The sequence below is a fragment of the Phaseolus vulgaris genome, chromosome 4 (assembly GCF_000499845.2).
Source record: "Phaseolus vulgaris cultivar G19833 chromosome 4, P. vulgaris v2.0, whole genome shotgun sequence".
Classification (NCBI taxonomy): Eukaryota; Viridiplantae; Streptophyta; class Magnoliopsida; order Fabales; family Fabaceae; genus Phaseolus; species Phaseolus vulgaris.
The window spans coordinates 3,881,807-3,895,696 of NC_023756.2; the positions used below are offsets into that span (position 1 = coordinate 3,881,807).

General features: G+C 31.3%; 3 protein-coding genes across 4 annotated transcripts; 2 read left to right on the plus strand and 1 right to left on the minus strand.

Moving 5' to 3' along the window:
* The first annotated feature begins 937 nt into the window (after window positions 1-937).
* On the plus strand, window positions 938-3,356 carry LOC137836935 (uncharacterized). 2 transcript variants are annotated; one of them, XM_068645736.1, is made up of 3 exons: window positions 938-1,536; window positions 2,326-2,791; window positions 2,953-3,356. In XM_068645736.1, the coding sequence occupies exons 1-2, from the start codon at window positions 1,024-1,026 to the stop codon at window positions 2,767-2,769; spliced, it is 957 nt and encodes a 318-aa protein (XP_068501837.1). In that variant the 5' UTR covers window positions 938-1,023; the 3' UTR covers window positions 2,770-2,791; window positions 2,953-3,356. The 2 variants fall into 2 exon arrangements, with proteins under 2 accessions (XP_068501837.1, XP_068501836.1); XM_068645735.1 differs by lacking the exon at window positions 2,953-3,356 and having other exon boundaries at window positions 2,326-2,914.
* A 1,921-nt stretch (window positions 3,357-5,277) lies between these two features.
* LOC137836616 (F-box/FBD/LRR-repeat protein At4g26340-like) lies at window positions 5,278-6,573 on the plus strand. The gene is made up of 2 exons (XM_068645279.1): window positions 5,278-5,742; window positions 5,841-6,573. Exons 1-2 carry the CDS (start codon window positions 5,278-5,280, stop codon window positions 6,261-6,263), a joined length of 888 nt encoding a protein of 295 aa, XP_068501380.1. The 3' UTR covers window positions 6,264-6,573.
* Window positions 6,574-10,674: 4,101 nt separating this feature from the next.
* LOC137836936 (early nodulin-like protein 17) lies at window positions 10,675-12,802 on the minus strand. Its single transcript, XM_068645737.1, has 2 exons — window positions 12,502-12,802; window positions 10,675-11,279 (listed from the first exon to the last, which is right to left on the minus strand). Exons 1-2 carry the CDS (start codon window positions 12,695-12,697, stop codon window positions 10,942-10,944), a joined length of 534 nt encoding a protein of 177 aa, XP_068501838.1. The 5' UTR covers window positions 12,698-12,802; the 3' UTR covers window positions 10,675-10,941.
* Between the last annotated feature and the right edge of the window lie 1,088 nt (window positions 12,803-13,890).

Consider the following 13,890-nt stretch of genomic DNA (forward strand, 5'->3'; position numbering starts at 1 on the left):
AATCAATATAATTTTTAAATTATTTTATTTTAGCAAAACTTTGTTCTTTATCTAGTTATAATACGATATATCATATATTTTTATTTTTTTTAAAAATATGAATTTTTAATAGAAAATTGGTTTATATTTTAAAATATTTATAAGTGTTTATGTACTTCCATACCTTGTGTCACCTTGTACTAAATCCAAAAATACATTTTTTTTTTTTTTTCTTGTGCTACTCTCATACATAATTCAGAAGATGTTTTCAAATTTAGAAGTGTTCTTTAGATATATAAAATCTGGAATTCTATTTGAGATAAGTTTATGGATTTTGTAATCTGGATATATTTATTCCGGATTACATAATCTAGAAGTTAATCATGCATTTAAACCAAATGCTTTTGAATTTTATAATCCGAAAGTTAATCTCATATTAAAAAAAACTTTTGTATTACATATAATTCATATGCTAATTATGAATCTAGAAAAAAACTTTGAGATTATATAATCCAAAATATTAAAGAAGAATACATAATCCAAAATATTAAAAAAATTATTAGAATAAAAAACTTATGAGATAACAAAGTATTGGAATAAACAGTCAATATTATACATAAGGGCCCATAAAATATTAGGATCAATCTAGTAAAACAATTACTTCCTGCATCATACAATTGCAGCCAATTTTAGTATAAAAAAACGAAAATGTCCTTAGAAAAAAAAGGGGTACATGGAACAATATATTCCGAACCCATCTCCAACATATGGTTCTGAATTTTTTTTCATAACAAATGTTTTTTATTGTGGATTTTTTTATTCAGAATAGAATTTTGATTTTTTTTCAGATTTTTTTTTCATATCACAATAATCTCTTTTAAATTTATTTTTTAAAATTTAAAACTATAATAGAATTATCACAAAAATAAAAATATTTGTTTATTCAGCAACATGTGCTAAAAGAGCGCCGAATTGAGTAAAATTTTTGCCACCAAAATCAAACTCAAAAAATTTGATCGTGTGTTCATTCAAATCGTTTGAGCCATGAAATTCAAGGCGTTCCTCACCGACAACGGCGTCAACCTCCTCGAGAAGCGCTTTCTCCCCGCCCTCGAGAAGACCGGAAAATCCTGCCACCTCTACCTCACGCGCGACCACGCGCTCTTCCTCCACAACCTCCTCAACGGCGACGGCGTCCACTCCGTCGCGCAGTTCCGCAAGGAGGCGCTCTTCCACGACTACCGCATCTCCAGCAACAACGACGACCGCATCGCCTTCGCCCTCGACCTCTCCCTCCTACTCCGCGCCCTCCGCAGCGCCGTCGCCGTCGCCTCCGAGTACTCCGCCTCCGCCGCCACGCGCCTCGAGATCAAGCTCGTCAAGAAACTCTCCCCGAACTCCACCCAGTCCATGCCGTTCCTCACGCTCGAAACGCGCGGTTATAAGTCCGCTGTGATTCAGGACATTCCTATCTCCAAACCCTTGTCGCGGGCGCAGGTCACCGAGCTTCAGAGCGCGCTCGAATCGGCGCAGGAACTCCCTCCCACACTCGTTCAGGTTCTTCCTCTTCCAATTTAATGTCTACAGTTTTATCGTGTTCTTTTATATTGGACAAAATTGCAGACAAATGCTGGTTGTTACGGTCAAATTGCCATTGTATAACAGTTGTGAACACTACGAAAACCTTGACACTATAAATAAAATCAGGGTTTGGGACAGGTTTCTAAAACCTTTTGCATAAATTAGATTGTTTTTTTATGTACAACGTGTAATTTAAATTCAGATAGGAAGTTAGTTTTGAAATTAAAATTAATTCTCGGTTAAGAGAATCTTATATATTTGTAAAGATAAGAGGAGATTAGTTTGAATTGGTAGAGAGATTTTTTTTTTGCAAGTTCCAGTAGTAATGTGTGAAATGAATCCCCTAGTAAGTTGTGTGTCCAGAGAGTGTTGGAATGGCTAATGAGACAGTGTAGACGTGTTTGGGTGTACAGAGAAGATGAATGAATGGTTATATAATACAGAAATTTCTAGTATGTTTCAATTTTTTTTAGGAGAAATTTCTCATATCTAGTTCCAACAGATTTGTTTCTTATTTTTGTAATCATAATAAATTTGATTTTTCTTAAAAATTAATATATTTTAAAATTGTGTTAGAACCGTGTTAGAATTGTTAGATCCAATAAATATTTTTTGAATTTGACACTTTATTGATACATGTATTACAAGTGTCGTATAAGTGTCGGTATCTGATACATGTGTATGTGTCCGAAGATGGGTGTCCTAGCCTCATAGATCAATGGATATTTGAGTATTTTCCCTCATTTAATTTCCACATCCATGCAGGTGCCTGATTTGAATCAATTGTTGAACTTGGTAGATCGGATGAAGCAGGTGGGCGATGTTGTGAATCTGTTCATAAGTAGGCATGGGGATTTGAGCGTGCAGGTTTCGACCACAGTGATCAGTCTGGGTGCTGAGTTTCGGAGACTGGTGGTGATTGGAGAGCAAACAAATGCCCCTTCTGAAGATCAAAATCTCAGTGCTCAGACACGATCGTCAAGGTCCATTTCAAGAGGAGATGGACAATCTGTGCAGGTGAGTGTGAAGCACTTCGCCAAGAGCCTCCAGTGTCACTTGGCCAGACCAGATTGTGCTTTCTACGGGATTGCTCCACAGGGCAGTTGCCTGACTGTGATATTTCAGTTCTTCATTCCAGGCTCTCGTGAGACTGATAAATCAATCAGCCTGCATTGCAGGCTTCCTGTTCTTGATCCTGGTTCTGGCTAAACACCAACACTCTTACTGTTATGTAAGTTCCTTTTTGATAGCCTCAGGAATTGAGTTGTGAAAATGTTAAGTTGATTATTGTTTATAATGACTGTTTTGATAAGCTTTTAACTAGAATATAAATGGAATTAATTTCTTGTATGTATGACAAAGTTTACACTACATAGTTGAATAATGTGACAGATGTAAGGCTACAATATTGTCTTAGTTACCCTGATGTGAAGCATGGATGAAGGTAAGGGAGCAAATTAGGTTATTGAAGGTGTTCTTTTTTTTTCAAGCCAGTGATAATGTGAAATTCAAACAAAGTGCAAGCTAGAGAAATCAATAGGTCTTTCATATATATATATATATGTGTGTGTGTCACTCCATAATAAAGGCTTTAGGTCTTTGCATTTATACAGGTCATTACATTATTAGGTCTTTAGGTCTTTTTCATTTGGTGAAATTCTTGTGGGGTTTATTGTCCTAATTGTTTTAGCTCCCTAGAGAAGAGTGGATGGAAAAAGTGTATTGGAGAAGGTGTTGTGGACATTTCTCTGAACAAAATTGAAATTCATGAAATAAACAGATCAATATTTCTTGAATCTCATCTGTAATAATGTGTTTGGAGTGTTAACTTCAAGTGCATCAGAAGTTCAAAACAAAACCTGCCTGCTTTTATGAGTTGACAGTAATGCGTCAATATAACTTGGCTTCCTATAATTGAGGTGCTTTAAGAATCACTTTAGGGTTTTTTAACAAGAATGGTGTACTTTGCTCTCGTATTCACTAAAATGGGCAAAAAAAGAGAATTTTATTTTGATAATAGGTAAGTAGTGAATCAGCTCCATTGAGTTCGAACAATGGAAGTCGTGCTCGAGTGGCACAATTTGTGAATTAGAATTTTTTTACAAAGTTGTGTACCCAGACCTTCACTTTCGAATGTCATCAGTTTTAAATGACATGTTAAATTTGAGCACATCTAAGAAGGAGAGTTTGAAACTCTTTATAATCACACCACCAATTATTTAGTTTAATTATGTAATACATAGGTTCTTGACATTGAATTTGGAAAGTGATTACTTCTTGAATATCAAACTTTAATTTTTTCTCTACATGACACATCAAACTTTAGTTCATTTTTTAGTAGTAATAAAATTATGATATTGACTACGAACATCTAACATGCATTTTATCTTAGTCTCTTATTTAACAAATTAAGATTTGGTTCTTTCAAAAGTTATTTTCACAATAACATCTAATATGCATTCCACATTTATGAAATCAATTTGGCAAATGAAATGAATCCCTTTTTAGAATGTTGAACATGACAAAAAGAGTGATATTTGCGTAATCTTTTTTTTTATCCTTGTTTTTTGTTTATGGAGTTAAAATGATGTCTTTGTCATGCATATTTTCATTCACTTTCAATTGTTAAAAAAAAAAAAAAATTGGTATTCAAATTAAATTAACACTTAAAATGAAATCTATGATTGGAACTCAACCAACTTTTACTCAAACTTTTTCTTTCACTTCCCAAGGTGTAGGTTTCTCATGGTATGGCATGCACATCAATTTCAATTGCAATTTGATACGTTGGGTGGTGAGTTATTTCTGAAAGAAACTGAAGCAACATTATGCATATTTTGGATTCTTAACCATGGTCTCGTAGTTATATCTTTTTTTCAATCAAAATTAATTTTAAAAACAAAATATAATTATTTAATTAATTAAATTAAATGTTATTTTATAGACTAAAAAAGTTATTAATATCAATTTAAAGTAATTTTATTATTAATAAATAATTCTTAAATTAATATCTAATTAACTAGTAACAAAAAATTAATTTCTATTTAATAATTATTTTATAATATTTTCAAATAAAATAAAAAATTCTTGAATTATAAAAATATAAAAATCATTATATTAATTTTTTTTGTCTTAGTTATCAAATGAAGTATTGATAAAAATATGAACTTACCTATTTCAGTAAAAGTTGTGTAAAAAGATACTAAAAGAAATCTAAGCCAATATAAATATATACATTTTTTTACCTGTCAAAAAAAAATATTAATAAAAATGTGAATTTACCTATTTGAGTAAAAACTGTGTAAAGAGATATTAAAAGAAATCTAAGCATAATCCAGAAAAAAAATTAATACAGATTAATACACCCCAGAATGACTCCTATTGAAATTCTCTAAGCTTGTCCTTTCACTTCCCAAGGCTTAGATTTCCCATGGCATGCATATCAATTCCAATGCAAACATAAAGTCTTTTTAAGAGATTTGATACCTTGAGAACCATGAGTTATTCCTATAAGAAAGTGAAGCATCCATGCATTATTTGCATTCTCAACCATGGCTGATATCATCAGTAATTTTCCAGATTCCATCCTTTGTTACATTCTCTCTTTTCTCCCAACCAAACAAGTTGTTGCAACCAGTGTTCTCTCCAAGCGCTGGAACCTTCTATGGCGTTCAGTTCCCTCTTTCGATTTCGACCAAGATACAACAAATATAGATTATGACGAAGAAAAAAAAGGCCATCTCTCGCCTTAGACGTTTCTCTTTTCTTAATGATAATAGTATCGAGACATGCATTGAGGATGTATTGAGAAGAAGAGCTAGACTTGAACACCTCGATCTCCAACTGGGTTGGTTCACTGGAGTGCCATCTGTAGTGTTTATCTGCAAAACTCTTGTAGTTCTCAAGTTGATCTTGGTAACACCGAAAAATAATTTTTTTGTTGATTTGCCCTTGCTTAAAATCTTGCATTTGAATTTTATTAGGTTGTCAGATTTTGTAGTAGATCTTCGTCCACAGTTCCTTTCTGGGAGTCCTAATCTCGAGTACTTGAAAGTCACGGATGCAGTTTCTAGTAATGTAGAAGAATTCCACAGTTTGCCCAAGTTGGTCAAAGCTAAAATCTATACATCTGATGTTCCATTGGAAATTATTAAGAACGTTAAAGTGTTTGTGACAGATAAGGTAATGCGTGTAAAATTTGTTTCTTATTAACTTTCTATTTTTAAGTGAAAAAATGTGATTTCTGATGTTTTGATATTATTTTTTTGTATCTCTTGCAGATATATAAACGAGACCTGGTTTGTGATTTTCAGAATTTAGTTCAACTTGAGTTTACCACTTGGGAGTTTAGTGAGGGATGGCTTCACGTTTTGGAAGTGTTGAGGCATTGTCCAAAGCTTCAAACTCTTGTCATTCGCATTGATGGCGATGAAGAAGAACCAGTTTTGCCATACCCACTTATGGTTCCTACATGCATTTCATTGCACCTTAAATCATGTTGTCTTAAAGATTACAGAGGTTCTGCATTTGAGTTTCAATTTGCGGAATATATTATGCTGAATGCAAATTATTTACGGACCATGAAATTCAGCATTCACAGTGATGAATATGATCTTCTGAGAAGACACCATATGATAAGAGATTTATCCTCATGCAGTAAGACTTCAGATACTTGTACACTATCATTTGAAAAGTCAATTTGAAAAGTTAATGTTACTTGTGCACACAAAACTCTGGAAGCAGTGAGTAAAGGCAGTGGAGGTTTGTATCAGATGCAGTGAATAGCTATAAATAGAGGTTCTTATGGGAAAGGTGAAGGGAGTGTGTAAGTAAGGCAAATGACTACAATCGGTTGAATTTGTTTGAAACTATAAGGTTCTCTATAGTGCTGCTATAAATGCAGGTTAGCTGTTATGTTTTGGTTTTACAAGTTCTGCAGTTTCTTAGAGATCCTGATGGATGTTTTTTAATCTGTATAAGAGGACACTTCATAATGTCTCTTTAATTCATTAATCTTTGCTGATAAAAAAAATCATCATGAAAGTTTTTGCCAACTATCACTCAATTATAAACAACTGAATTTTATTAATGTTCTCAAATTGGAATTGGAATTAGAATATATCTTACAGTGGTGATTTAAGTGTTTAATGTAAATCTTGTGAGGCTGTTAAAATGTGGAATTTAGCAAAAAAATTAGGGTTTACGGAGGAGGAGGCATTTATTGAAAATATTAGAGAGATAGAAGAGAGAGATACAAATTGTAATCAGGATATGGAATATAGAAGGGGATGATAATGGTATCATATGATAATTTTATGTTTTAAGGGTAGGAAATTTCTTCCCGCATCCAATCAATTTTGACTATACTTAACGAAAATTTTAAAATCTCATTCTTAAACTATAAATCCTAAATCTTTTTCACACATTTGCTTACGAATGTCAATATCCGAAAGTGATTTTTATACATTTTGGATTTTAAAATCCGGAAGGTCATTTTCATATTTCATTTAAGCTTCTGGATGGTTCATATCTGGAAGTGAGTTATAAGTTTTGGATTTTCATATCCAAAATAGTGTGTTGTAAATGGTGTTGAAGATTGAGATCCGGAACTCATTTATGTTTGCTTACGAATCTTGACATCTGAAAGGTCATTTATGCTGTCCAAATAAGATTTTGGATGATGAAATCCGAAAGTGACATTTGTTTTAGATTTGTATATTCGAAACTTTGTAATTTGACTTACGGATATGAATATATGGAAGAAAAAATTTTTAAATCATTAAGAACAAAATCAATATTTCACGTGAGTGTGTGTTGGATGTAAATCTGAATTATATACAGGAGAATCAGGCTTAACTATAGAGGTCTAGGTGGACCATAAAAACAAAGATATATTAGTGATCTTACTGTTAAAGTGAAGGGGGACTTGATATGTATTCGGGAGACAAAAATGGAAAACATGAACAATAATTTTTGCCTAAAATTGTGGGGCCATAACGATATATGCAATTTTCAGAAACATGCTGAAGACGAATCTTATGCGTATGGAACACGAATAGGTGTAGAATAGAAAAATTGTACATGGGCAATTAAGAAGAATTATCCCATAACCATGGTTAACGTGTATTCATCATGTATAACGTCTCAAAAGAAATTAATGTGGGAAGATTTAATCAAATGCGTGCAAGACGATACAAATAAAGTGTGGTGCGTTGTAGGTGACTTTCATGTTACAAGAAAACAAGATAAGAGAATTGGTATATCACAAAACAGATCAAACATAAAGTAAATGGAAGAGTTTGTTGGAGATCTCACATCAACTAGAGATTAGGACATTTCATTCTATATAAGTGGGTGCAAACCTTACCACATTGAGCCGGTTTTATGGGGTTGAGTTAGGCTTAAAGTCCACTTTGTAATAGAGTTTAATGATTTTATAAGAAAATCTGGACTCTTAGATATTCCAATGATAGAGCGTAAATACACTTGGTATAGAAGAAATGGTGAAGTATGATGAAGGTTGGATAGGATGTTAACATCTTTATAATGGATGAATTTATGGCGAGATATTACATAATGGATAATGATAATGACTCAAAGTTTTACTATAAAATATTTATTGTTTCTAGTAAATAATTAAATTAAATCAATAATGGTTTATCTATGTATTAAAATTGTTATTACTCCCTAAACATATTGTGCATACCTTTTATTAGTTAAACATGCATCATATTTACAAGATTTATATGGAAAAGTAGGAAATTTTGAATTCTATTTGCAAGCATTTTATGTAACATTGGAGTCTAAATAGTTGATAATTAAAATTTGGGTAGTTAATTAGATACCAATTTAGAAATTAGAACGAGAGAGCACATATGGAGACGGAAGCCTCAACCTTTATTACGGACTAACTGACTAACTGTGTCAAAAAAACATCTTAATGCACTAATAAGTAACAACAACGACAGTTACGAGAGTATTTAATGAATCATATTCACGCTTTGGATTAAGCAGGAAATATGTCTCACGAATCAACTCTTTTAATCAATTACAAATATACACTCTTTGTACAGAATACTTACTTGATCGTCGGAGTAACTTTTTTAGGTATTCCCCGACCGAGCACCAGCATTTGAGGAAGAAAACTCGAAAGAATAAACAAGGAGACCACAAACACGTCAGCAATTGTATTATTAATTTCAGAATCTAAGTCCTGCTATAAATAAATAGGTACACTAACCATCAAATAATTTAAATAAAATATAACCATTTTGTAAATGGTGATAAAAAAAATTGGCACAAAATTTCTTGTTATGAAGATAAAATTTGTGGAATCCGTCATGAAATAAATAAAAAATCAATTATATTTCACTCACACCACCTAACAAAAAAAAATGACTAATGTTAAAAGCATGTCTGAAATCATTATTTTTTGTAAAAATAATATACAATTTTTATCCCTTATATATTATTTAAATTACCAATAACTAGGTTATGAAATCAGCATACATATTGTTAGATTTTTTTTAATTAAATGATATAAAATTGAATTTAAATACATTTTCATTTACTTTGATCAAAATGAATATTTTTATAATTAGTTTGAATGATCAAATAATAAAACAAACTAATAATATCTTTCTGGCTTACTGTAATTATGTATTATATGACTATTATCAATTAATTTCAATGCTGGAACAGTAAAATTTATATATAGTTGAATTTTGAATTATAGATACTTATATCATTGGTTAGAAGCTTCTAAAATCAAAAGTTGAAAAATTTTGTTGGTACAAGAAGGAGCCAAGAACATATTGAATCCAAATTTTCTGCTCAATTTTTTTTTTTTTAGTGTACTATATCATGCTTTCAAAATACATATTGATTTTGATATATTAAAAAGAATTAATATATTTTAAAATATAAAAATAAGTATATTTTGAACATAAATGCACAAAGAGAATCCAAATTCAAACGAGAACAAGGCCGTTTGCAGCATTGGGACCATTTTGCAATGACTTTGTGTGTGCGTCTCAAGAACGTCTCTCAACCAATAGAAAAGTTTAACCTTTCGAGACATAAGATCACCCAAATGAATTTTGTCTTTTCATATGAAGTCTACTCCATCTATCAAGTTAAAAATAGACTTTATTGATATTATACAATTATGTCGATACAGATACGACACGGACACGAAAATATGTATAATTTTTAAAATATAGGACACAAGAACACGAATTTATATATTTTATAATTATAAATTATATAAATTGACAATAAAGATTTATGTTTGTTTCAAATTATTTTTTTTGGATCAGAAGATGTTTTTTATGGTTAATTCAAAATGATTTATTCCTTATTTTTATAATTATAATAAAAATTTATACAATAAATTTGAGTTTTTAAAAAATTAATGTATTTTTTCTTTTTAAAATTGTGTTAGAACCGTACTAAAATTGTCAGAAATCTAACAAATATTTTTTGAATTGAACACTTTACCAATAAGTGTCCTATGAGTGTCTTACGAGTGTCTTGTCTGATACGGACGCGCCATTTAAGAGAAGTGTCTGAACCTCATAGTTATGCGGTGACTTTGTTTTACTTCACAAAAGTTAAAGTGCCTTTGACTTGTTAGGATTCCAACTCACAATACTAATGTTCTAACTTCAGTGATGTCTGGTTTGAAACTTAATTCCGTTGTAATTTTGTCCTTAAAAATGAAAAAAATTATTTAAAGTATCTTTATCAACAAGTATAAACAACACTCAAAGACAATTTGTTGGTAACAGAACACTTTGTAGTTGATGTTAAACTTCCATTAAGAGATCACATGAAGTTTCGTCATAATGTAGTTCTGTCCAAGTACAGTCAGATATTAACTGTATCTTTATGTTTGACAAATGAAAGTCTACTCTGACATACAAGTGGCACAAAAAATTAAATTTTCTTAATTTATGAAAAAGGGTCTTCTGAATTGGTATAATCATTTAAATACATATTAATTTGGGATTGAGTTTAAGAGATGAAAACAATGGAGAAAAGTAAGAAGCAGTAATGCTACAAGCACATGCACAAGGTCCTACCAGTCCTAAAGTATGATACCAATTCCCACAATTTCCGCATTTGAATCCTCCAATAAATCAAATTAATTTAAACCAGTTTGTGGCATATTTCTGACCATAATCATGCAGAAATACAACACATTTTGAAAATCAAACACAGACACTACCTAACTTGCTGAAACTTCACCCTTTGTTTGACCCATTTGAGGCCAACAACAACTACTATCACCAACAATTGCCTTTGAACAAAAAATAAAATAAACTAACATGACATTAACACTTATCCAATGCTGTTGTTCAATGGTGGTGTGTGGTGTCACTACCACAAATGAATGAATGCATCCCAGGCTGTTCCAATGGCAAAAACAACCGGCATGAGAAGAATGTGGCCGCTGGAGAAGAGGTTTGGTGCACCGGATACCACAGGGGAAGCTTTAGGAGGAGGTGGTAGCTTTTCAACATGAACAGCTACCTTCATGCCACTGAAGCAGAACCCTTTGCCACTGATGATGTAGTAAGTTTTGGTTACATTTAGAGGAACCACATCTCTTCCTGCACCCCTTGTCCAGTTTTGGAGTGGATGGTCAGAGTTACAAGTCTCATATTCGGTCTTGTTCACTTCCAACACGTTAGCTTGGTTCCGGTCATAAACAAAATCTGCAAAACAGACCAAGTTAGCATGAATATATCAACTAGGAAACATTGCATTCCATCTAACCTTGGTTTGGAACTCAAAATTTGCACATAACACCTAAGTTTGTTTGTTGCTACTACTAACAAACAACTATTTGTGTGCTTCTATAAACAAAATTGAGGTATGAAAAGATAATGAGGATACAAATCAAAACTAGACTAGAAAACTTCTAAGATAGAAAAGATAATGAACATGTTTTACACTCCAAACATGTACTAGATCTGTTATGTTGCATTTCATTAACAAATTAAGCCACTAATTGAGGGTGAAAGTCGTTCTTTAAACTTTAGTTCACCTCATTTTTACTGTAATGTTCATTGATGGGAATATTCAACATTTTGGTTACTTCTGTCAAATTAGTGAACTTATAAACTTGAGCAGCATGGTTTTATACCAGAATATGGCAGCAACAGTGCTTGATTGATATTCCACATTTCTGTTTAACCATTCACTGACAGTGTTATTTTGATGGTGAGCATACAGAACTCAACCCACCAGGGATAGAAGAAGTAAGAACAATGAAAAACACAAATTAACTTACATTCACACCAAAAGTAACCACGAAAATTTTGACAGCACAAAAATGAGGAATTTAAGGTTTCACTTTCACTGAAACATGTAATACACGAACAAGCACAGAATAAGGATGTTAATTAAGGATTTGGAAATGCAGAAAGACACCAAAAAACACAAAAGGGATCCAAATTCAAAACCCTATTTCTTAATTACACTCTCTCCAAACAGAAAATATCAATTCAGAAATAAAAAATAAATGGACCAGGGAGAGTGGAGAAAACCCCCCAACTGCATTCCCCTAAAAATCGAATTTTTACAGTACATTTACAAATGCTGGTCACACACACAACAATTCCCGGTACCATCCAAATCATTTCCCTTTTCTTATTCACCCAACATGATTTCAACGAAAGACCCAAATGTTAACTAAACACAGAAAACCAAAAGATCTGAAATTGAAATTGTCAATGTGCACCCTCATGCTTCAAAAGACAGTAAATTCAGCAACGAAAACAACAAAAAGATAACAGCTTTCATTAACTCATCACATCCTCGTACTAAATCAGATCCAGTTCACAGAGAGGCTGCAGCAAAACCCATCACAAAAACAAAAGTCCATTCATAGACAAAAAAAAAACATGCATAGATAAATAGAGAAAGAGGACTTACAGAGCCAATCTCCAAGGTAGAAATGTTTTCCTTTGGCCCATTCAGTGTAGTTGATATTGGGGTTCCAAAACCGGTTATCTCCAACAGTAAACTTTGTAGCAGAAGCTTCTGGAAGCATTAGAAGAAGTGAGAAAGCTAGTAGGAGAAGCACAATGGGTGGAGAAAAGACCCTCTTCTTCATCATATCCTCCATCATCACTGCTTTGCTTGCTTGGTTGCAGTTACCCTCTTCACAGTTCAACAAACTCTGGAACACTCTGTCACAATGTTCTGTTTTTTTGGCCTTTTAAGGACCTCTTTTGGTTCTTTTGGGGTTTCTTTAATACTATTTGTTGAGTGAAGGTTGTCTTTTTTGGTTATTTAATTTCAATTTTCTAGGGTTATTGTTGCTTTCTAGATCTACCATTGATTTTTTTTTTATCACAGTACATGCAGGAAATTGTACTGCTTTTAAGGTGTATCTTCTACCTAAAAATGAGATTTTTACTTCTCAGGGTTAAAAATAGATTATAAAAATCAATGATTTATAATAAATAACTGGATATGGATAATATTGTCTGTGAAAGAACTCATATATTAAAACATGATAGTATAAAATAAATACTTTTTTTAAATAATAGAATCATATTTCAAAATATAAGTTTTTTTTAATATTAAAAGCGTGTAAGAGTGTATATATAAGAGTGTATATATTTTTACACTCTCAACTCCTTAAATTTATGTTTTTTTTTAAAACAATTATAGTCAAATTTAACATTTTACTAGCTCTAGTTTGTAGTGTATAATTAATAGTTTTGCATACTATAGCCCAATTCATACAAATTTATAAAAATGAGAAAAAAATTAATAAAATATCTTATAAAAAGAAAGATTTCTTAAACATTAAAATAAAAACTTAAAAATTAATTAATAAGAAAGTATATTATAAAAAATATTTAAGTAAAATATAAAATAAAATGTAGATTTGTATTTATAAATATATAATATGAATAAATAATGAAGAAAAATAATTAATTATATTGAAGACACCATATATAATAATAAAATAATAAAAGAAAAGAAAAGAAAAATCTAATATAAGTCAAAAGATAATGAGTCAACCTATAATTTAGCTACACACATGTTATGTGTTACACAAAGTTGAAATTTTCATTTTTCATTTCTATCTAGATGCATGTTAAACTATTACTAAATATAGATAAAATTACTTTAAAAAATAAAATTACAAAGACCAAAACTAATTAAACAAAAAGAAAGTTACAATGAAATTAAAAAAAATCATTAAATAAAAACTAATTTTAAAAATTAAAAAAATTAGTTATTATTTAACTAAATTAGATATTATGTGTGTTAATGTTTGAAATATCTCTAATGTTATGTTTTGATATT